A 25,545-nucleotide genomic window follows, 5' to 3' on the forward strand; every position below is an offset into this window, starting at 1 on the left:
TGAAATTTACCGCCGTTCACGTGGCAGGTTTAAAACAGACCAAGTTTCAAGTAGCATCTACATCCTTAGGTATCGAGAAAGATTTACTTCTGGTTAGCCACGTTTAACAAATAAATTGGAAGGAGAGTAGGTGAGAAATATACCAAGAGCTATTCACACTGATACGCTCTTCATCCACTTGCTTCCGACGCAAAGGCAAGATCCGAGTCCCCACCTCGTCACCGGCATCTTGACGAATTGATAGATACGATAGGGTGGAGATCAGAGATTGGGTCAGGACAGCGACGCATCGCCGCGCGGGTACCCGCAAGTCATTGTGAGGCTGGTGACGGGTAAAGGGGGACGAGTTAGGACCCGTCCGAGGGACAGAGGTGGAGAGGAGGAAGACGTAGTCACAATGAGGGTGGAATGCATTATAGAGGAGAGGCGGGAGGGTTGGGGGTTACCAGGGTGGCGGGGAAAGGGTGCGCATGTGGGGGAACGCAGTGGGGAGGTGGGGAGGTTAGCAACACAATCTGTGGGTGCTGTGGTCGAGGATGACTGAGGTTACCGCCGCTGAGCTCTGCCGTCTCCGACGCCAGCAGGCCGCGCGGACACCGGGAGGCGCTCCACGGGAGTAAAGCGGAGAGGGGTGAGGTAAATATCCATTGTCACTAGCTTAAATACTGCCTCCATCCCTGCCCCAGTTGTCCACCTTCCTTTGATCGGGGGGTTAATTGGGATAACGCACCTGTCTTTAGCCCTGTAGCATCTATATTCTATAAAACCAACTTCTGACTACTGGCTGACTGACGCACTCACTCATACAGATGCTGGGGAATGATCGAGACGAGATACGACAAAAAGTCAGAGAATCGACCCCCTCTAAAATTGTCAAAGACCCTGAGAAAGGGATATTGGGTAATTTCACTTGTATTTAGCCCTGTAGAATCAATATTCTACAAAACCCACTTCCTACCACTGACTGAATCACTCATACAATTTGTTTTGGGCGAACGAGTCGAGATACGATATCGAAAAGAATCGACCCTCTCTAAAATCGTCTGAAACCATGGGAACGGGATATAGAGCAAGTCCGCTAGTCTTGAGCCCTGTAGTATCTATACACCATGAAACCCACTTCTGACCGCTCACTGACTGACTCACTCACTCATACAGATGTTTGGGAATGATCGAGACGAGAAACGACAAAATGTCACGGCCTCGACCCCTCTAAAATCTTCTGAATCCATAAGAAAATTTTCTGATGCAAGTTTTCGCGGCGTCCAGGTTCGCAGTTGGGTAATTTCCGGGTTCCGTCCACGCGCATTGTCATTTTCTTCAGCCTGGCCTCCGGACGCTCATAGCACAATAGGCGAAACGTCGCCATCATAATGACAACTTGGACAGAACCGTGAAATCTGCCCTACCGCGAGCCTAGGGAAAATTTTCGAAACACTTACTTATCCATCTATGACAATGTTGCCAACTGCCTCTACTTTTTGGGGGCATATGCGGTGAAAGAGACGATATTTTACAAAAAGTTATGGAATCCACGCGTCTACTTTTTGGGGAATTTGGGGTGAACGAGACGATATTCGACTCAAGGTCACTCAACCCCCTCTAAAACCGTCTGAAACCCTAGGAAAAATTGTCCAAACACTAAATTTTCTATCAATTACAGTGTTGCCTACTGCCCCTAGGCCTCTACTTGCGAGCGATAACGAGTACCTAAACATATACGCCCCTTTAATCAAAATACTTACGATTGAGGCAGTTGGCCTCAACATAAACGCGGACCATTGACGTCATACTCTATATTTCCATCTGAGGAGCACATTCAGAGCCTATGGTATAAGTTTTACTCAAATCTATCATCCGTTTCAACATTTTCAATCGATTAACATATCTTTCATTGATGCTCAATAAATTAATTAATCAATAAAGAGCTACAATCACGAAAAAAGAATATGATCTTCGACTTGGTGATGTCAGAAGACTTGGCAACACTGGAGCTAGCTAGTATGTCATGGGTAGGGTCGGAATAATGCGCTGTAAATTTCGTTATATGATCAGCATGTCTTGTGAGGAGTTTGATGCTAGTGATCCAGAGCAACCTTCTCATGAAAATGTTGAGACCATGGGCCCCATATTTGCCATCGCGTCTAGCAATGAATCTCATGATCGAGTGTTATCAGCCCATAATGTAAACATAAGATGCCCTCCTATAGCAAAACGTTGGTCCCAACAACAAAATTTCTCCATGAGGAATCATGACGGGCTTGCCTTGGAACACTTACGTCACACGCCTCATGAGTCGTGCTGTCCATGCTCATCCCCAACCTACTGGCTCATAGCCAAGTCATGAATGAGCTCCTCAGGTGGAAACAGTGAGCACACAGATTAACAGTGTTACGCCAGGGGTCTGGGTTGTTAATGGGACCAACCGCCTCAATGGTGCGGTGTGCAAGAGGATATATCTGTTTACGCACACGATCGAAGTTCATAACTCACTATTTCGAACCTAAACTTGACAGTATTAGTGAGCTCCAGAGTTGCCAAGTTTCTAGCATCACCAAGTCGAAAACACTTTTTTCACACATTGAGCTCGTTATAGCCTACTAAATACATTGGGCATCAACGAAATGTATTCCAAGCGACGAAAAAATATAGAGATAGATAATTGAACTGCGTATTACTTAAATTATCGATCCTTGGGATTTGAGAGAGATCAACTCCTGGTTGGTCACTTTTCTCAAACCAGTAGAAAAGAGCGTGGATGAGAGAATATTTAACATCACTGGCTTCCCATCTCAAAGTATCTATATATATTGCTGTGTTTCGGTCTTCACTTGAAATGAAAGGTGATCTCCACGGATGCCAAGTTGCTAACAAAACCAAGTCTTAAGACCACATGAGTTTTCAAGAACAGGGCTCGTTATGGCTTACTGAATGGACTCGTTAGAACTCAACGAAGGCCTCAAATTGACCAAAAATGCCGAAATAGGTATTATGTAATGATTATATCCACAGGTATCGAAGGAGCCTCTTCCTTCAGGTGAAAGTAACTTCTGTTTTGCCACGCTTCCCACATTATTTGGTAGAGTAGTGGGAGAGAAAATACTCTATCTTTAGCATAAATAACTACCTACAATTTTTATACCAATTTTGGCTAAAACAGTAAGCTTCCATGTTAAGCTTGATCTCAGTGCTATAGCTTTGCGAAGTTTCTTGCATCACCTACTTTAACATTACCTTGATTTATACATGTGGCACTGGAGAATGCCGACTAATTATATTTTACAACAATAAGAGGCTACATCAACAAAGAATTTTATGATAGACAACCGAGCTGCTTATTAGGCAATATTTAGAGGGTTTTTCAGAGAGAGATCAACTCCTGGGTCGTTATACTTCTCAAGAGAGTGAAGGTGAGGAGGGTTAGATAATCCATTATAAGTAGCTAATATACATCCTCTTTCCCTACTGCAGTTGTCAATGAATCAATGTTTACATTTTTCATCATCATCATCATCATCACTGGTCAACAATCCTAGGATTGGTTTGACGCAGCTCTCCACTCAGTTCTCCTATCAGCTAATCTTTTCACTCCTACGTATTTCTTCTCTTTCACATCTCTCTTTACTTGTTCCATATATTTTGTTCGAGGCCTTCCTTTTCCATTCTTGCCTTCCACCTGTCCTTCGACGATTATCTTCATCAGGCCATCATGTCTCATGATGTGGCCTATAAGGTTGTTCCGTCTTCTTATTAAGGTTTTCATGAGACTTCTCTTCTCTCCTACCCTTCTTAGGACTTCCTCGTTACTAACTCGGTCGATCCATTTGATTTTCATCATTCTTCTGTAGCACCACATTTCAAAGGCCTCTATCCTTGCTTTCTCCGCTGCGGTCATTTTCCATGCCTCACTTCCGTATAGGAGCATACTCCAGATGTAGGTTCTTATAAATTGTTTCTTTACTTCCATATATAAGTTTCCTGCTGTAAGCAGGTCTCTCTTTTGGTGGAATGGTCTCTTCGCCTGGGCTATTCTGCTGATAATTTCTTTCTTGCTTCTCCCGTCACTAGTTATCTTGCTTCCCAAATAACAGAATTCATCCACCTCTATCAGTTTTTGCCTCCCTATGTTAATGTTGGTCTTGACTTCTTCTCTTCTGCTGCATACTAAGATCTTGGTTTTCTTCGTGCTTATTTTCAGTTGATATCTACTCATTACCCTACCCATATTAACCAGAATATTTTTCAAATCCTTCTCTGTTTCTGCTATAACGGCTATGTCATCGGCAAATCTTAGGATGCAAATTTTTTCTCCATGGATATTCACTCCCAATTCCTTTTCTTTGATTTCATTAATGGCTTTTTCAATACAAACGTTGAAAATTACGGGTGACAATGTACAGCCTTGTCGCACTCCTTTCTTAATTAGTCAGAAAGGGGATTGCTGTGAAATATTCATTATCACCATCTTAAATGCCTACCTTGTCTTACCGTACTCAATATTGCAGTAACTTTAGTTTCAAACTAGAACTTATAGTTATATAAGCTCCATAGTCGACAAATTTCTAACATACCCATTCTGACATAAAATTAATTTTTATAAATAGAATTAGTAGTTGCCAACTGATTTCATTGTGCACACTAGGTGCCTTTTCATAGCGACTTATTTCTGATCTTTTACATCCTTTATAACCTGTCCTATCTAACTAATTCGGGGCCGTCCCTTGCTCTTCTTCCTTTCCACCTTTCCCTCTACGATTGTTTTTATCAGGCCATCATTCCTCAAAATTTGGACAACTAGTTGTCCCGTGTTATCATTAACGTTTGCAGAAGAGTTCTCTTTTCTCCCACTCATCTTAGTACTTCCTGATTACTTACTCGGTCTTTCCATTTTATCTTCATTCGGAGGTGCGTTGGGTGATATTTAGAGGCTAAAGCATAGAGAAATATCAAATATTGTGTGGAAAGATTCACCCTATAACCTTCTCAGAGGTCAAATTTGTGCAGAAGGATCTCATATCTACCCCAATTAAAACTTGAGACTCAGTATCCACAAGTATCTAATATTACCAATTTTCACATATCATGCTGGTTTTCGCTTACTTACTCTAAATATTTGGCATCCATGTAATGGATTAAAATTTAGCGAAAAACAGAAACTATACTATTACCCAGAATATGTACTCTTAAAAAAATGTCCCGCAAACAACTTCTTGTATTTGGAGAGATTCTGCACATTTTATGCTAGGAATAAAAAGTGACTGATCGCAGCAGAGATTAATTTTATCTTAGAACTCTATTCTAAAAAATCAATTTTGTAAACATATTTACCCATTAGTCACATGAAGAAGTCATAGCTGTGGATGCAGAATTTCCAAATTGTGAATGAATCATCAACTTTTATCTCATCGCGGGGCAACGAGCAGGCATGTACACCAACGTGTTTCGCGGAAAAAGATTTCTTTCTTACAATTAAATTCACGGAGCAATAAAATACACCTTAGGCGGATATAGGGGGGAGTGGGTTGGGGGCACGTGCCCCGTCCCCAGACAGTTAAAAAATAGACAAGATTTTTTTTATACGGTTACCTTTACGTTCGCTTTATTTTGTGAATTACGGAGTCTCAATCATTTAATTTAATATTAATACATTTCGCATCAAAATAAACAGAATTTTTCTACAGTAATTGTTGCATTTTGTTTTTCATTTCAAATATGAGAAGACCTGACCCCCGCCTTAGAAAAAATCCTGGATCCGCCCTTGAAAGACACAATATATTCATTTCACAAAATGCGTATCGTGTTCTCACATTTTCGCGGGCGCATACAAATTGCCTTATCTATCCATTTCTTAGTGTAATAATAACCAAAAATGGTTTCGGCAGAAGTTTAATTCTGCGAGAAATAACAAAGTAAAATATAATTATGGAAACAATTCTGCCACAATGCCCCTTTGACCTTTGATTGAACGGCACAATTATTACACACTCTTTTTATTTTATTTCAAATCAATTATTATATCTGCCACGTCAAATAAGAAAATTACTTATATTAAATTAATAGTTATGATAGTAATTATGGTTATTATATAATTAAATAAGATTTTTTGTCGTTATAATTTTTTTACTAATGATATAAATCAATATCTTCATCAATAATACAAGGTTCGATGATCAGTCTCAAATTTCGAATGGTAATATATACTTTAAATTAATCGATCATAGGGAGTTTTGATTCATTTCTACATTCTATCTTATTTCATTTCATTCTTTCCGAGGCTAGATAGGCTAGATAGGCTAGTTAAGTAGATAGGAGTTTTTCATCGTCTGAGATTACCAATGCATGCATGTGGCACAGAGCTCAGGGAAACATATCTTAATAATAACCTATTAAAATTGCCTATAGTCGGAAAGTTTCCTTCGTTTGATAGGGTATTAATAATCCTCATTTAAGCGAAGCGATACCTGCTAGCAGGGTACTCTACGCTACTGCCATGCTCGGCAGCAATCAGCCTGCATCGTAGTGGCGTTCATAGCCTCGCACCCAGGTGGCCTCACACAGCAACAGCCAGACGTCAAACGGGCTTTTCCCAGCATTCATACTTACCCGTCGCGTTTCCGCGCGCTTGAAAATTTTCACTTTTCATTTAGTCGCGAAAAATAGATATCGTCATTTAAAAATCTAAAAGCGTGAAATATCTACTCCAGGAGTATAATATTGCAGAGAATAATCTTTCGATTTAGGAAATGAAAAATACAGGAAACCACCCAACTGAGCCATCATCAACTAATACCAAAAATGTATGTCAATAAAAGAAAATAATTACGCAGTAAATAATACATGAGTGTTTTAAAGAAATAACATAAAAATAAATGTTCGCTTACTTCTTGTGAGAAAAGCCAGTCTTTGGTTAGTCTTAGCATTTTATTTGAGGATTTAATTTTTTAAATTTTAACGTGCAGTGAATGAAATAACTTTTGAGAAAACAACGTTTATATAATATTAACCTTGGTCTCTTTGTTACAATAAATGACTCACTCACATGAATAACGGCTAGCTTCACGAATTATATGATTAAGGAGATGTGTTGAATGACGTGCTTCGCCCGAAGCGCTGGGTCTAGTCGGTGGAGACGGCGAAGAGGTGACACTGACACCACACGCTCTAGAGAGGAATGGAGACGTGACGTAGAAAGGGTGTGGGGTTGCTAATGGATGGCCGTGGAAGTTATGCTCATGGGGAATGCGCAAGACACGTGCTTATTGCAGCTGCGCTAGCCGCAACCCAAAATGGTGAGAAAGATCGTACTACCACATGACAACATACTTAATATTTTGAGTTTCTATGATTTTGATGGCTCGGAGTAAATATTTAGGAACAGCAGTGCCCAAAACCATTTTAAATAATAATAATAATGATGATAAAAATAATAATAATAAGAAAAATCCAACATATTATATCTGGCTGTATGATGTTAGCTAATACAGAATATTTAAGTATTCATAATCAAGTTGCAAAAATTATCCACCAAAAACTGGCCTACCAACATAAGTTAGTAGATACCAAGACCTCATACTAACCACCCCGAAACAGTGCTTGAACAGCTCATTTAAACTTTAATACGATTTGCCGATCCAAACAGTTAATAGTCAATAATAGACCAGATATAATGTTGATTGACAAGAAATATAGAACTTGTTACATAGCTGATATTGCTGTGCCACTGTCGCATAGCATCGAAAATACAATAGCCGGAAAAATACATAAGTACCAAGAATTGGCAATAGAAATAAAAAGAGTATGGAGTATGGAACAAGTTTATATAGCTCCAATTGTCATCTCTGCTACCGGTATCATCCCAGAACATATACAAAACAGTTTCAAAATACTCAACATTCACCCAAATGCATACATCAAATTTCAAAAGGCTATAATGATTTAAATGATTTTGATAAACTGCCATATCACGAGAAAATTTATCCACTCAATAGAGCAGTAAAGAGTTACCTCGGGGAGAACCCGTGCTCTTTACACTAAAACAACTTAGTGAAAACTGAAGACAATTTAAGGAAAAGATAACAATAATAATAATTATTATTTAAGTATCCTACCGATCAAGTTAGGTTTGCACGAAGAATTTAAGAAGCATTCTTACAGTCTCCACTGCCTTCATAGGCTTCCTCTTCAATTAACAGTTAGGCCTACTCCCTTTCATTCTATCTAAAAATCCTATTCTCTTCCCTCCTCTGTCACATTTACCCAACATTAATGGAAAGAGAAATTCTCACCATATGTTTTTATCGCTGGATGACCATCTACAGTAAAGCCTATAAAGTTATGGGCTTATAACTGCCCTCAACTGAGTGCGATCTTCATTAGGGGAAAAAGACTTTATCAAAAATAGGCTCAATACATATTGTTTACGAACATGTTGTAAAAAACAAAAACTACGCTGTTGAAAGGAAAAAACTTCAGTTGAAAAACAAAAAACTCAATAAATAAGCCATGGCAGTAATAATAAACACGCATATTCTTTATAAAAAACGGCTTAATCCTAATGAACCGGTGCACTGACGGAAACTCTTCATTAGCCTAAAATATTTGTCTTATCAGCGATACGTATAGAACGGATCACCCTACAGCTACAAGGTGAGTCATAAATAATTTGTAGCACGACAATGAGTCGGATGTTAAGACTTCGTACAATGAGTACTTTGAATTTGAATTTTTGGGATAAATAAAGCGATAACATTTAAATATAAATATTATTCTGATGATGAGTGCCGAGACGGTACTTGAAACGTTGGCCGTTATAAAAACATTCATCCGGTGGGAATCCCGAGAAAAGTTTACCCACATTATTCGCCGGGAAAGCATAAAATCATATTACCCACATTATTCTATTCATTAGCCTTACTTTCAACCACCGCCAAAGTAATACAACTCCATAAATATTAGTAAACCAAAGGAAAGAACATTAATATTTTTTTCCAAATTGGGGAGCTCGTAATGGTCGCGAATTCGTATCGCATCTTTTCTACATTCCCATAAAAATTTCACCGTTTTCACCATAATTCAATTTTCTGTTTATTAAATAATATCCTGATTTAGGTTCCAAACTCAATTTAATTCACCGGCAATTCCATGCAAATTTTACTGTCGGATATTCTCACATTTAATAAATTATTTGACGTAATTGAAAGGTTAAAATGATTTGACACTGCAAAATCAGTTTGAGATGCTCCAAGCATTTAGAAATAGGAATTAATTATAGTTAGGAAGGATTTGATTCTTTCCCGGCGAACGATGGCTGTGAATGTCTCACGGGCTTCCCACCGGGTTAGGCACTCCATTTCTGCCGACGTTTCGATGAAATACTTTTTCATCCTCCCTAGGGCTAGTGAAAAAATAATTCAGTACTTCGAAGAGGAAGAGTTTGGTGTTGCTGTAGGAACGTTCTTGACTGCGAACAGTAGGTGGAGATAGGTACAACTCTTTCTCTTCTCACTCCGGCGAAGAGTAAGAGTATTGTAGAAAAATACGGCCCTTAATGTTGCTTTAGCTTCATCAGGACCAAATCTGCTGGTTGATGACCAGCCCTTCAGGCCTAGGAGTGCCTAACCAATCGGGAAGCCCGATAGACATTCATAGCAACCATTCGCGGGGAAAGAATTGAATCCTTCAACAGTAATTCAGGAATTTATATTGTTATAGCTTCATCAGGACTGCCTGTATTTTCAAAATATAGCTGATGACCTAAGACTTAACTGTGTGAAACCTTTCCTTTATGAAAATGAAAAAATATACTTTGTAAGGTTCATAATATATTATATTTGAAAAAGTACGACTCGGGTTTGATAACGTAGTAAAATGGTCAGGGAACTATTGTATGAAACTCGAGTCCTAATTTTTCAAATATAGTAATTGAACCTAACAAAGTATATTTTTGCATTTGCCTATATTTACATTTGGATTTTAATATTAAGGTTTACGTAATAATAGGTATTACATTTCCTGGTATACAAGTTGAGCTTCCAAGTATTGCTCTATATAGTTACTTAATGTAAGCAAAAGGTTATATGGGTAATCTTCAATTAATCAGAGAGCGAAGTAGGTAAATGGCAGTGAATGTCTCTCCGGCTGTTTACCGCATAATGTACTCCATTTATGCCTTCGTTTCGATGAAATACTTTTTCAATGTCCTCAGGGCTGGTTGATGATCAATCAACAATCACAATCAAACTATGTTGATCAACCAGCCCTGAGAACAATGAAAAACTATTTAATCGAAACGTCGCACAGTGGGGCCAAATCTATAAACGGTGGCCATTATTAGAAAAATAAAAGTTCGGGGTTATGATTTCTTTTTACATGGTTGGGAAGACACATATTTGAGCTGCTGAGAAATAAGTTTGAGAAGTAGGTAAGTGGGCACCTCTTCGTAAAAATCACTTTCAAAGTGACAGGTGCGCTGCTAGGATACATATCCTCCCTCTCGCTTCGAAATACCCTCATCTTCTAGACTCCTCCTCAGCTATCCAATTAGCTAAACTTAAAATTAAAAAAATAGAATCAACGCAGCAATGTGCATAGATAAAAATGTTGCTTTACCATAACATTGAAACAAAATTAAAATTATTATTAACATAAATATTAACCAATAAATTGCACAACTTTTATTCAAAAATAAAAATACGAACATCATTAAGTTATATAGCAGTGCTCTGCAGTGCTCTTATATAGTTATATTATTCTAGCCACAACTCTCGGCTATCAAAACAAAAAAAATTAACCGCCCCAACCCGCCCCTTCGTGAATTAATGAAGAAATACGTAAGTAACCTCCAACCGTATGGACGCCGAAACGCGCAGCTCGTTGACACGCTGCATGCAAGAGGGAGCACTTACTTTATAATCAGCGAAACTAAATGAGTTCTTTTGCAATAAATTGACGCAACAAAGACTCAAGACAAAGTATATACAAAGTTGATGCTATAATTTCTCGTCCAGTAAAGAATGATATCCCTAATGTAGTTTAACCACGTTGCATGCATGGATTCGAAATTTCGAATGCTGCTTGCAAGTAGCTTTCAGAATGTAAGTTAAAACCTGGCAGATATGCAATACAAACGCTAAAAAATTGGTGGAGGAGCCTAAGAAGGAGAAGGACTTAAAAAGGAGCTTAGTTTAAACCGGCCAAAGCAAGTGTATGGTAGTAGTAATGACGACAACACAGCTCGAGAACTCTGAAATTTCCGCCAATATAACAGGCCTCAATTTGGAGCTTCTTCTGAGATTTAATACTGTTTTACAATGTTGTTTGTCTTCTGGCTATAGAATAAATATATAGATATCTGCGTAGTGTATTCTATCCGGGAGACGCGTCGGGAGAAATGGAGTTCCATGGTTAGCCCGAGAAACATCCACGGGAATTATAGTTGCTTAACCATGTAAAATAAGAACGTTATTAATTTTGGCCAGCCTCTTTCCAATTTGGACCACTGTGCGCCCGGGAAAACGATTTTTTCCACATAGAACCAGTTCATTACGTTATGTACCGCAAGGTCCTACCTGAGATGATCATCAGTTTTCGATTGCAGGGAGGAGGAGATCGACGTTTTGGCAGCGTCATGCCCATGACGAGGGCGCACGACCTGATGAACTCGAGCGGCACGGCCGCTGGGAAGTCAAATGCAGTCGCGCCGCCGCCCAAAAAGGGATTCCAGGCGAGGAAGGAGAAATGGATGCGAAGCAGCGCCGCCAACTCCGTCGCCAAGGCCGGTGAGTACCACAACTAAACTTTTAATCCACTCCACAAAATCCGATTCCTTACTTTCCATCACTTTGCCAGTTCAACGGAAGCAACTGGGCACATTTTCACACGGTCGCCAGCTTCCAAAGTACTGGTAGTGGTGGACATAAGAACGATGTCCCGGCGAACTAGTAACAAGAATTCTTTTGGAGTTTCACATTGCCCATAACCGAAGTTTCAATCCTACATTCGATTAAAATAACGGCTGTTCTGATAGCGATGCGCATCATAACGTCGGAAAACTTGACCCGGTGGAGAAACATAAAAGATTTCCTGCAAATAGGTGGTATTTTGCATGCCCATGTTCACGTTTTGTCCAATTTTTTTGATGTTACAGATTTGTATCCAATTCTGCTACTAAAAATATTAAATGCGATCGGTTTCGCTAGCCTACCTCATTCGGTAGAATACTACAATTATCCCCCTTCTAAGTAAACTCTCCAAAAAAGTTTCATGATCACAGCCTTTTTCAAATGCATATTGATATGAAAGGGAGTAGTGAAGTAGAGGCCTTACAGTGAATTGGATAAGGCAGTGCTGGAGGGAAAGGGAGGCTCCCATATTACTTCTTTAGTACTCCATGGAAACCTACCTTAATCGGTAGAATACCATAACGATCGGTTTCGCTTTCTACTGTATCGCTAGGTCTCAGCTAACGCAACCTGCCTCACACAGACACGTCTTAGGTCGTTGCTGCTTGTACTCTGTGCAAAATTATTTACGTGAAACGGCCCTATTTGAAATTATTAAGAGCGAAAGTTCCCGATTTATATTTTCAGGTGCAATCATGCATCGTTTCCTCATCTTGTCTAAAGTTTTAAATTTTTGCTTGCAAACTATAATGATAACAAATTATTATGCTACATATTTGAATATGCTAAGGCTTTACCACAATTGAGACCGCATACAAAAGTGTATTCCAAAAAAATACCACAAGAACACAGACTTTGAAGTTGAAAATGCTTAAAAATTTCTGTAAAGACTTCAGACTAGCCGAAAAATCAAAATTAAGAAGTCAATGGATTGACACGTTCGAGCATAAATGAGTTTTTCCTTCAAATTCTAAAGCGTTTCACTTCCGACAACCGTCGGAGAACAGTTACCGCCGTCTGTTTTCAACTCTCAAATTTATGCGGGAGTATCTAAATTAGAAAGTATTGGAGGCGGTACTCAAAATAACTCAAATACACTCCGAGTTATTATTACTCAACTGTTTATTACGGCCCGGGACTCGTTGACGATATTTTACGGGGAAAAACAGAGATGAAACCGTCAACTCATAATCTCCACCGTCAAAGTACCAAGACCATTTCAATCCCAGAAGATGACTGTCATTCATCACTTGGGAGGCCCGCAATTACAGCGAAGAAGCGTATACTACTCGTTACGTATAATCGCTGCTCTCTGTATCGCAATGAACGCTCTTTCCTTAGCCACAGTGATCATTGCTCGTAGTGTAAGACCTGCGATATCTACTTAAGCTCGTAACAACGAAATCAGCTAATATCGGATGCATACTTGTTGTCTGAGAGGTGCATTCGATACCTTATAATATCTGATCAATGATCAGTGATCATGACTATCGCATAAATGCACAGCATCCAGCAAATTACTTTCTACACAATCACGGGCACGGGTATAAGTACAAGGTGATTCAGGAGGGAACTGCAATACTTCAGGAGGTGGAAGGGGAGAGAATTTTAAATAATTTTTTGTCCATAAACATGGAGTCGCAACTCCTTATTTACTGAGCCATGGAAACGCAAACAATTTTTTGGATGTACTTTGAAGTTACCATGACAACGGTTTTTCCTGGGTATACAACATTTTTGACATTTTGTTGAATACACTGGACTTTTAAGGACATTAAATAATTGAGGAAGCTTAGTGGGGATAAGTGCATTTTTTTTGCAGTTCAGTACAAATAAAGGTTGGTGGAGTACACAATACAGTTGTGGCAAAGGGATACAATTGAATAACTGTTAAGAATATACATATAGATTCAGTAATTTACATGTACCTCTTTGTCACAACAACATTGTGTGACCCACCAGCCATCTTATCTGCAATTATCTCTAAAAAATGCACTTATCCCTCTTGGCTTCCAAGGTCTTCAATTAAGGTTGGACGAAAATGTGCGATTTACTTATGTCTGAATCAATTAATCTCAAAATGGGTGAGATTGCGCAATCGTATTGTTGATACTTGATACTCACTCAAAGCTCTCGTTTAATCATTCTCAAAGATTGTTTCAGACAATCATCACCATAGAAACAAAACGTAAAAGAAAAACAGTTTTAAACTGCCTAAAATAGGGCTAATTGCCCTCAATAAATGGATTTCCCCTACAATGGTCGAGCAACCGTATGGGAACACTTGGTGAAGATTGGCTATATCTCATTTTTTATTATACACAATTGGTAAAAATTAACTCATCGATGTGACAGGGAAAATACTTTTCTATTAGTACTCATTAAATACACAGATAATCAGGGATATTTTGGTTAACATCTCGGAGTATAAGTCTAAGAATAACATGCAAAATTGTTTACCAACGTTGCGATATATTTTTATATTTTTTTCAGGGCTGTGAGTGAATATCATTACATTAAATTGATTCATGATGGCATATAAGATTATTACGATCTTTTTTTACCATTATAAAATAAAAAAAAGAAATTAATTGTATATAAATTAAAAATAAGATACAAGAATATTAATTACCATACATATTACATACCTTATTAATGCACGATTGAATTCTTTTGATTTTATTATCGATCGAACCAATATTAGACCTATAGTCTGAGATGTTAATCAACATTAAGTAAGCGAAGCCAAGAAAAAGAAATGATTTGTCCAATCAGGGATATATTTATAGATTATAATACTCGCATAATCACGGCACCAGTCATGTGAGAGGAAAAAAAATTGAAAATTTATCAGATCAACGATTCTTTACATGCTATGTCATAGGAGAAGTCTTCATTGAAGTGCTAACACAAGTAAAGAGGATCTAACGCACTTTAAAGAGGATAAGGTATGTGCACTTACGAAATCAGGATCACAAGCGTACACGAAGAAGCACTTCCAAACAGACTTCATTCCAGAAATAAGCCGTGCCAAGCCCTTGCCAGCGAGATTGATGCTTCCTCCAAAGATTTATCTCGGGAGAAAAGCTGGAATGCGAACGATTGCGTTTACTCTTCAGAGTAAGTGGGCATCATTGGTTAATAACCCTTGCGGTTCATCCAGTCTAAATGGCAATTACGATACTTAGTATGGCAGTAGAGAAGATCACAATTTTGGCTTAATTATCACACTAAGTACATTCAACTGATTCTGGCGTGATATAGTAGAAGTTTAACGTATGGAAATAAAATGCAGTTGCACCCTACAACAATAATACGATGAGATAATTGTGTAAAAGTGAAAGTAATCATATAATTGCGTATATTCTCATCATATAATTGCGGAAAAGTGCTACTATATTTTATTTCAATATTATTATCATTTCTAGATATTGACAAAATGATGTCGTATCCTGTTTGAAAACTAAATACATTCGTCTTGCTTTACTTGACTTGTAATTTTTATCAAATTTAGAATTTACTTAAGTCTGTAGTACCCTACAATTTTTTTTATTTACTCACCCAAGTTTCCTCTTTACGAGTCACTATTAAGGTTAAAATATCACACCACCAGCACCTTTTACATTGAATCAGCAAATAGAGGACAGAGGCATAAAGGACTTTAATACATGCCAGTACCCAGTAAATTCGTTTGAGCATTTCCTTTTTATGCGCAAATGGCTGGTGTCCTCACACCCTCTGCCACACGCCTTTTAGGCGGCTTGCGGGGTGGTATGTAGATGTAGAAGGAGGATAGGAAGACGATGTAGGAGTCAATAGCAGGAGAGTGCATGACTGTTTTTAATAGAGGGATTGAGTGAATTGTGAGTAATTTGCGTCACGAATTGGGAATTAGAAAGGTGGCAGATCGCGTCAGGAAATGAAAAGGCAGGGAAATTTTCCTTGACACATATTTTTCTTATTCGAGCGCAGAATCAGGATAAAGCAAACTAAGACTTATGATGCTTGGCAGGAAAGAAGAAGTAATGACAAACATTAAAATAGAGAATCAAAAAATGGAAGAGGCGAATGAATTCTGTAATTTGAGACGGAGAATAACCATCGATGGTGGAAATAAAAAAAGATATTAGATGTGGAATAGGCCAGGCAAAAAGAGCATTCCACAAAAAGAGGGATTTCTCACTGAAGGAAATTTTAGTACTGAAATAAAGAAAGAATTGAGCAGAAATTACTTCCGTAGCATGCTCCTCCATGGAGGTAAGGCATGGAATATGATAGCAACAGAGGAATCAAGGGTAAAGGAATTTGAAATGTGGTGCAACAGAGGAATGATGATAAGTTTAAGGATCGACCCAGTTGGTAGTGAGGTTGTCCCAAGAGCCTTATGGAAAGAAGAGGGCGAAACAACCTTATTATCCACATCTTGAGGCATGATGGCCAGATGAGGAAAATATTTCAGGACAAATGGATGGCAAGAATGGTAAAAGAAGTCCTAGAATAAAATAGATGGATCAATTAATGATGAGAAAGAGAAGAAAAACTTATGCTCAAAAAGATATGCTGAAAGAAGAAATGTGCGGAGAGCTAGGTCAGACAGTTGACCAGTGATCATGATGATAATTTAAGGTAAACAACAATTTTGCAACTTCCTAAGATGAGCTAGCTCAGGTTGGCATTTTTAGCTTGCCCGTTGAGCGAGAAAACTTTTGAGATGAAGACATTTTGGTGAGTTCTTGAATCAAGTCCTAAACAAATGGGAGTTATAAATTCTTGTGAATAAGAAAGCTTGTTGTTCTTTTACCCACGTGCGAATCTACATCTACATACTACCCCGCAAGCCGACTCAATGGGCGTGTGGCAGGGGGTGTTACGACACCAGCTGTTTGCATACAAGTATAATAAGGAAATGCTCTTACGAAATTAAGCCCAGTATTTATTAGTCCTTTATCGTGCGGGGGAAAATCGGATTCCGATTTCTGCAAAAGAACACCTGAGTTTCTTAGTCAAATTCAAGTGGTGTTAGTGAGGATGTAAGTACTAGATAATGTGTTGAAAGGGTTAATTTGGGACAAGGTGAGCCAACATATATTGCGGAAACTAAAAACTAGAGAAACGGGGTTGAGAGAATACCTTGCAGGTTTTATACCTAGGACGGTTGCATGGTGAGGGAGGGTGGTAGTGACTGACTGCGATTTTTGAGGAGGGTGGGTGGATTTAAAAAATGGTACATAGATTAGGTGATCCGTGGAGTAGATGAGAAAATCTGGGAGGTGTATTTGTGGTTGAAAACAATGATGTACAAATCCTTCAGGATATCATGTAGGGCATGAGCGCCAGGAAAGTATTTTTGCAAGGAAATAAGGTCGTTTTCACTCGATATCTCAATCGTAATTCCAACGGAAGGCACGCGGACTGGCCCAGAAGGGGAGGGTGTGATTGGCCGAAGAAGTGAGTGAAAGGCCGTTGGCACCAACCAAGCTCCTTACCACGCTGGATGAGAATCAAAAGCAGGGGAGGAAGAACCAACCTCTTTTCCCAACTCCACCCACGCACATGATCTGTGGAAATAGAAGCCGTTGTTTTCGTTTACCAACGGGTTAAGCATAACCAGGGGATCGCGGAAGCTGAAAAGAGGAAATGTAACCAGCAGAGGCGGGAGTTTCAGTTCATTTTACAACGTTTTTTTAAAACTCGCTTTGTTGTTTGTCATCTTTATTATTATTAAAGTTTTCTACCGATTAAGGTAGGTTTCTATGAATAATTAAGAAGACTTCTGGTAGCCTCCCCTCCCATTAGGCACTCCAGTTTCACAGGAAGACAGGATAATAGAAGTGACTATTAGATACGCCCACCAACATGCCGAATAGAAACAGGGCGAAAGCCCGCAGTATAGGCCTCGAAAAAATATATGAATGGGACTCTGAAGAAAATAAATCATTGTTCATAAGGGTCCTTATAGATCTAAATAATTGGGATTCTACCGATTACGGTAGGTTTCCATTTCATATTTAAGTATTCTTGGAGCCTCCCCCTCCTTAATGGACTTCCAGACATTCCTCTTCAATTCATGATGAGACCTACTGTCTTTAATTATATCTAAAAATCCTATTATTTTCCTTCCTCTCCCTCGTTTACCCAACATTCTACCTCCTAACACTGTTTTCAACTTCCCTTCCCCGCTAAGAACCCACTCAATCCATAAATTCTGTTTCCTCCGCATCTCACCTAAAAGGTGCCTCTCCTCACCCACCATATCCAGCACTTCGCCGTTCCTCCTCCTCTCCGTCCACTTCACCTTCCCCATTCTTCGCAACATCCACATCTCGAATACCTCGAGTCTTCTCTCGTCCACCTCCCTTATTGTCCACGTTTCCGCGCCGTAGAGAGCTACACTCCAGATCAGACTCTTCACTAACCTTTTCTTTAAATTTTTACATAGCAAACCTCTCATAAGCATGATAACTCTTATTAGGTTTACTGTTAACCATTTTCGGGTTTATGCTGCCTGGAAATGCCTCGAATGAAATTTTATTTCATTCCATATTTACTCAAGATATCGTTCTTCCTATTGCATATGTCGTCAGGAGACTCTCTGATGTCTTCTGAAGACGTTGCCGGCAGGAAGAACAAAATTTTGAACAATTATAGTTCATTCCACGCAGCGGTAAACCCGAAAATGGAGTACACTAGAGGATCTGATCGCTACGAAGACCTGATAACAAATCTTATTAGTATTGTTTTCTTCTTACGTTTTTAAAATATGATAATTCAGATCAACACGAGAAAGTATGTGTTTGATTAATGAATTTGAAATGTTTACTCAAATTAAGAAACAAACAATACCATAAAAAGTTATTACCTTGGTCAAATTTGTTGACATGTGACTGACAGATTTTCAATTGATGTATTTAAAGTAGCAAAAGCTATTGTTTAGTACACGCTTTATCTCAATTTATCTAAAAAAGGGAATACACTCCTCAGGCTATGCAGATGAGTCCAAGATTTTTATATGCCCGTACCTCAGGAAGTGGTAGGAGAGAAAGGAAAAACGGAGAATGGAGGCGTCGCATAGTAGGCTAGAATAGAAAAAATTTGGCCAAAATCCCATTAAAACGATTTTTTTGAGCTAGAAAGTTGAAACTCCACATAATTATTTAAAATAAATTGCACATAACTTCCCAGATTATTTCTTTCCTGTACCTTCACATTAACAATATCTTTGAGGTCAAAGTTGAGCAAATTTTGTGAAAAACGACCACCCTCGATTTTTTCTGAAAATAGCCAAATTTATCCTTGTGCAGTGGTTTCATTAATAGTTTTATTGACAAAAATGTTATATAAACTTAATTAACACTTATTTTTCTTTCATTTGGAGGATTTTCATAAATTTTGTTTCATGGTTTACCATAGATATATAACTAAATGGCGGAGCCTTTTTCCAGCCAATTTTTTACATAAACGCAGAGATAAAGTAGATACTTCCGCCGAATTCCGTCAAGTTACTTATACCACATCGATCTATCAAGCTCTACATTGTGAATTTAAAGTAAAATCTTGCACCAACTTGCAACCCCGAATTTTACATCGTTTTTTCGAGCGTGCGGCCGACTCCGGTTCTGGCCGGCGGCGGCAGAGAGTACGGCGACGCGGCAAGCGGGTGGATATGATATGACCGTATTCAATTTCATATCTGGATAATAAATATAATAGTGATAGAAAATAATCGCCAGAAATTAAAATTAATAAATATTTCTTCGAATAACTCTTATTATGCAATCAGCCGCGATAAGGAGCTCACCGACGCGACGCCTCCACGGACAGGGACAGCAGCGGAAGCGAAGCATGGAGAACCCCGACGACGTTATTTATTTTATTTATTTTTATTTTATTCTCAAACCACCGGATACAGCTTTTAGTGGCCATTTTACACCGGGGTGTTCAACAAATGTAACAAGTAAACGTACACAAACGACCATGCCCTGCACCGGGGAAACCTACCCAGGCGGGACTCGAACCCGCGACCTCTTGTTTGGCAGGCGAGAACGTTACCCCGCCGCCACTGAGGCCGTTATTTGGACATCGTGAGCTACCACAAGCGAAACTGAATTTATCCTTCCCAAAGAAATCCCGGGTGAAGACATAGGACACTCCAAACAATATTCCTCTAAGTGCAAGGATGTCCAGGAAAAGGAACTGGCCCCATAACCTCAATAAGTGATTATCACACGTCCTTGACTTAGTCTGGGGTGAGCTCTATGCCCACCTATGCTAACCAACCTTCGGGTTAAAACACTGAGTAACTTTAAAATAATGCAATAAGAAATGATTTCTTCAAAGTACGACGACTTAATGCATTAAGTTTCGAAGGATTCGCTTGCAATGGAGTATGAAGTTGAAATTTTAGAAATTGAAGGACCTGCCCCCCCACACTGAATGTGCCAATGTATTCACATGCCTTTGAATTAGTCTGGGGTGAACTCTACCCTCATCTAACCAAACTAACCCACGGGTTGAATTAGTATGCATTAAGTTTCGAAAGATTCGCTTACAATGGGAGTACAAAGTTGAAATTTAAAAAAGTTGTAGGACCTGCCCCCCTCCCCAAGCTAAATGTGCCAATGTAATAACACGCCTTGGGATTTGTCTGGGATGAGCTATACCCTCACATAACCATACTAACCCACGGGTTGAATTACTGAGTAAGTGAGAGATATGATAGATAATGCAGTAAAGGGAATGATAAAGAGAGTTGTTTCTTATGAAATAATGAAGAAGCAGGAGCAATTGCCACAATTTTAAATTTATTGGTACTACCGGTTTTGCTTATAGCATCATCAGGTAAGCGAAACCGGTAGTACCAAAAAATTTAAAATTGAGGAAATTGCTCCTGCTTCTTCATTATGTTCCGTTTCCACTCCATCTCGCCTGAAACCTCAAAGTTATTTCTAGACCTGATCGGAAATCGGGAGCTCCGGGTATGTATCCCACCTGTGCCAAATGGTTTTGTCACGGTGAATTTCATCCTTGGTGTACATTTTACGCAGTACTTTGGTTTCACAAGCTCATGGCTTATTTTCGGGTTAGCTCAACTCTTACCTACGCAAAACAATCGATTTGAATCACTGAGTGAGTGACTGCCGATTGTGCCGACAAATTAAGTGTGTACTCAATGTCTTACACGTTTGTTCCACACGTTCGCCATTCTACATTACTTAGGCAACACAGAAAATTCACTATTTCCTCAAAATATCTACCCATTGTTCCACATTTCCGCATACCATTAAGGAAGAAAGTGAACAAACTAAAGCCATCTATTGAGAAAATTGTAGGCTATTTTACCACAAGGATTACTTAATCAGAGAAATTAATTACTTAATCATAATAATAAAATCAATCAATCATAATAATAAAAATTAATTACTTAATCAGAGAAAAATTCAACAAAATTTCAAATGTATGATAATTGAATATTGCACTGTCATCAGGAGCAAGAATGTTTGAAAAATTTTAAGCCGACCGACAGTGAAAAGTGGGTTATAAATCAATCACAATATTCTATCTGCGAAACACACAGAAGAAGTAAGTAAAGAAAAAGCGTGTGAAGAGGGTCAAAAACGATACTCCAGAGCGGAATAATTGGCATTGAGCAATTGCCTCGTCCTTGGGAGAAATGCAATGCGCGAGATGGCTGGATGGGGGTATGTACTGGATTACAAAAAAAAAGGAAAACTGTAATGGCTGCGATGTCTGCGGGAGTCTCCGAGCAATTGCCGCGGAATGAATGAATGGGGCAGTGGGTTTGCTCCAAATAGCGTCCTCGGAGGGAGGGACCGTGCATTCCGAGGGATTACAGCGGGCGGCGAAACAAAACGAAATCACGGTGCGAGCACTCTCCAGACTTACGTCCCCGCTTCATGACAACACCAACAAAAAACAGAGAGGTCATTAAGAGAGAGAGAGAAAATATAGAAAGAGAAAGACAGAGACATAAAGGCGGAAAGGATAAAAAATATTAATTTTTATCCATGTTTCAAGTATTTTTCAGTTAAAACTTCTTCTATCACATTGAAATTTTCGTAATACACAATTTTGAAGAACCTTAGGCAGGCCAGATGTTGTGGAAGGATATCCTGACTTAACACATTCACACGTGGTCCATTCACGTAAAAGTACGTGTTTCTTCATCTAGCGATAGTGGTCCGGTTACATATATATTTGCGTGTTTTGTCACTCCCCTCTGCGGAATTATTTTAGACTGTTTGACAAAGTTATTGTTCTTGCAAAAAATAAATAAAAGCATATGCATTAAACTATACGTTCATTATAAAAACGTGTATATATTTATGCAAAAAACATGCATTAGTTCTCGAGTTGAGTGAGTTCAATTGTATACATGCAGCTTCTGCGTAAAAATTAAAGAAATTGATGGCATCCAGGACTGGTCAAATGCAAAGGGCATCGGACCAAGAGGTGTTAATAAAAAACAAGAATACAATTTTACACAAATTAAGGGTGGAGAAAAATTAAGTCATGAAATTTTAACTATGGATGGTTGATGCCTATAAGGACCCAAATTAAACCGTACGAAAGCAGGGTACGATAACCGCAAGTGGGAGACAACGGCAGAGTACCCCGTCCGATTAGGTACGATATCGCACACAGCAACCACAGGCAAAAAACTTGCTCGCGACAACCAGACCAATGATGTTTGGGTCGAAAACGCACCATTTTTAAACAACAGAAACTTGAGCTAAGCACTGCGATTGGCCACAAGTTTTCCCTGTTGCCGGATGCTTTGGATACATCGCGATCTCTAGCAGGCAAAGCAAACTACAAAATATCGCACCAGGCGCTCCGATTGGACGCGGGTTTGCCCTGTAGCCAGACACTCTGGACAACTCATGACTTCGAATGATTTGCCTGCCGGAGACCGCGATGAACCCAAGACATCCGGCAACAGCGCTTCGATTGGTCGCGAGTTTGCCCTGTTGCCGGACGCTCTGGACAATTCATGACTTCGAATGATTTGCCTGCCGGAGATCGCGATGAACCCAAGGCATCCGGCAGCAGGGCAAACTCGCGGCCAATAGGAGTGCTTGGCTATAAGTTTCTTTAGTTTTAAAATAGTGCGTTTTCGACATAAACATCATGAGTAATTTTTGCCCCAAATGGAATCAGCTATCCAAGGTTAAAATTACGTGACACCAATTTTTTGCAAGGATTCCACCACGGTTCTTCAGGTCGAAGTGAAGACGTATCGATCTGTAAAATGTTCTCACCCTTTTACATCACTGATTACTTAAGGACCGTTTCCTTCTTTTTCCTCACAATAATAATCGTTCTATGATGAATATTTGTTCATTTCATCGAAATTTCTGGATTACTTCAAGGATATTCAATGTGGATTTCTCATCGTCGAAGAGATTGACCAAATTTCCATTGAGTATCCATGGCCGACGTCTCAAGACGATATTTCGTAATATAACCGTTGAAATCTTAACTCTTTTAGTGCCGCGGGCCGATATATAAGCTTTTGCCTCTCAGCCGAAAAGTGATAAGAGACAGCTAATTGTGCTTTGAGATAGCTAATTGTTCAAGTCGATAATTATACAGCACCTACACTTTTGCTTAAAAAAGTGAGGATTAACCTACCTTTTTTGTCGCTATTCAGCGCCGGGTGTATGCCGAATTTAATAACCGATGTATATAACCACGAATATTACAAAAGAGATTCCTCAAGTTGGTTCTTAAATGTGTTGTCAACCACCGCGCATTTAACTGGGTTTACAAAAGTCGCCACTCACGTCGCTAACGGACAAATTGATCCGAGTTTCACGTGGAAATATGATATAATTGGCTGCTTTAGCCGTAATTTATATACATGGTGATTGTGATCTACCATATTCATTACTTTTCAAAGCTATTTATAGAAATTAAAAATAATACAGTGCAAAACATTGGACAAAAGTGGATCGCATTGCACTCATCACCACGCCGAGGACATTTTTGAAAACCGATTAAAATGCGACCGAAGTCACTACGGAAATCAGCCTTATATGGGTTGGAATTGTGCCCGCTCTATGCCGTCCCCTTGTACATAACTTTTCCCTCGCGCGCATTACTGCGTACACAGTCGCTTGCTTTATGGAGTGCTTTGGAAAACGTCCGTTGCGGAACAGCGACAAATGGGGGTGTTTATTCTCCAACAGTGGCTTAGTGAGCACGACCTCCGTATCATGTGCCACAGGAAAAGTCAACACTGTAGAATAACATAACAACATAAAAGAATTGTTTTTCGAAATTATTAATTTAAAAAAATACCTTTCCCATTTCCGCCTGTGCCACTCCAAGAAGATGGCAGTAAAAGGCTAAGAATCCTCACCATTCCCCGGATGACCTGAAATAAAAAAGGAAAGGATCAGTGGCGTAACTATGGGGGGATGAGGGCATATAACCCCCACCCTCCCAGAACCTCAGAGAAATAAAAAAATATTTAAAACTACTGTCTAGTTTTGACATACAACAAATGCAGCTGCTTAAAGTTAAATTTAAGCGCAAAAATTATGTAAAATACATTTCCAAGCATGTCATTTATCAAGAATTTTCCTGGGTCCCCGTTCCATGGGGGTTAAGGGGTAGCCCCTAGGACCCCTTAACCCCCCAAAGCATATTCCTAGTTACGCCACTGGAAAGGATGGACACAAATTGTCGGGAGTTGAGAAAGAGAGAAAGAAAAGTATCAAGGAAAAAAGAAATGATTCAAAGGGAGGCCCATTCTCCTCGCCCCCACTCGTCATCCAATCCCGCCACCACCTTACATAATGGCTGTTTTCCCCGACCGTATCCATTACACTGCCTTATTCGCCGCGCGTGCGCATCGAGCAGTTTCCTGCCTCGCAATGACAGACGAGGCGGGAACGTCTCAATGGATAGTGGGCGGGAGATAGTGGATCGAAAGAAAAGAGCGATATTATTAACCCAAGAAAGGGACGTCAAGTCAGTTGACTACTCCATTATTTACGGTGACATTAAAAATGCACGACCGGTTTCACGGAATAAGCCGGATTCCAATATTTATGTATTTATTATTGCATATTTCTACAATTAGGCTATTTGCTGGTGTGAGCATAAGATTTAAATAAATGAACCAAATGTCTACATATCCTAAAACAAAGTAAAGGGGCATAAAATACACATATAGTGTGAAAAAAATAGATTGATTCGAATATCATACAACTAACAAATGAAGATTGTAATAAATAACCCAATTTTCAACTCTCCAAGAAATTTATATAATAAAAAATATAATTCCAGAAATGTATATATAATATGTTATTTATTATGTTCCTAACTATTCCCCAAAGACATGGAACGTGGGATGCAAGTACTTGGGTTTGCTCGAGTTAAAACAAAAATAGTTCAATTTCATCATCAATGAAAGTGATAAGCGGTGTAAATTATACTTTTAAATGTGTACGTTGAAATTGAACATATTCAATACGTCCTTACGATTGCTCCCAAGATCCGCAAGTTAGCGCACTTCACTCCTTTTAAAAACTTGAGCCTCATTGCGGCGTTGGTCAAATTTCACAGGAAGACAGGATAATGTCCATGCCGAGGAGATGTGTCCTTTAGATACGCCCAC

At 39.1% G+C, this 25,545-nt stretch overlaps 1 protein-coding gene across 1 annotated transcript in view; it reads left to right on the forward strand.

The window, feature by feature from the left end:
• Positions 1-541: 541 nt before the first annotated feature.
• Positions 542-25,545, forward strand: part of LOC124168044 (sodium/potassium-transporting ATPase subunit beta-2-like) — a 191,459-nt gene continuing 166,455 nt past the window's right edge. Inside the window, exons 1-2 of the mRNA XM_046546144.1 lie at positions 542-636; positions 11,597-11,777. Coding sequence (XP_046402100.1) covers positions 11,627-11,777 — 151 coding nt within the window. The 5' untranslated portion in view covers positions 542-636; positions 11,597-11,626. The remainder of the gene's footprint in view (positions 637-11,596; positions 11,778-25,545) is intronic.

Source organism: Ischnura elegans, chromosome 11 (assembly GCF_921293095.1).
Source record: "Ischnura elegans chromosome 11, ioIscEleg1.1, whole genome shotgun sequence".
Lineage (NCBI taxonomy): Eukaryota > Metazoa > Arthropoda > Insecta > Odonata > Coenagrionidae > Ischnura > Ischnura elegans.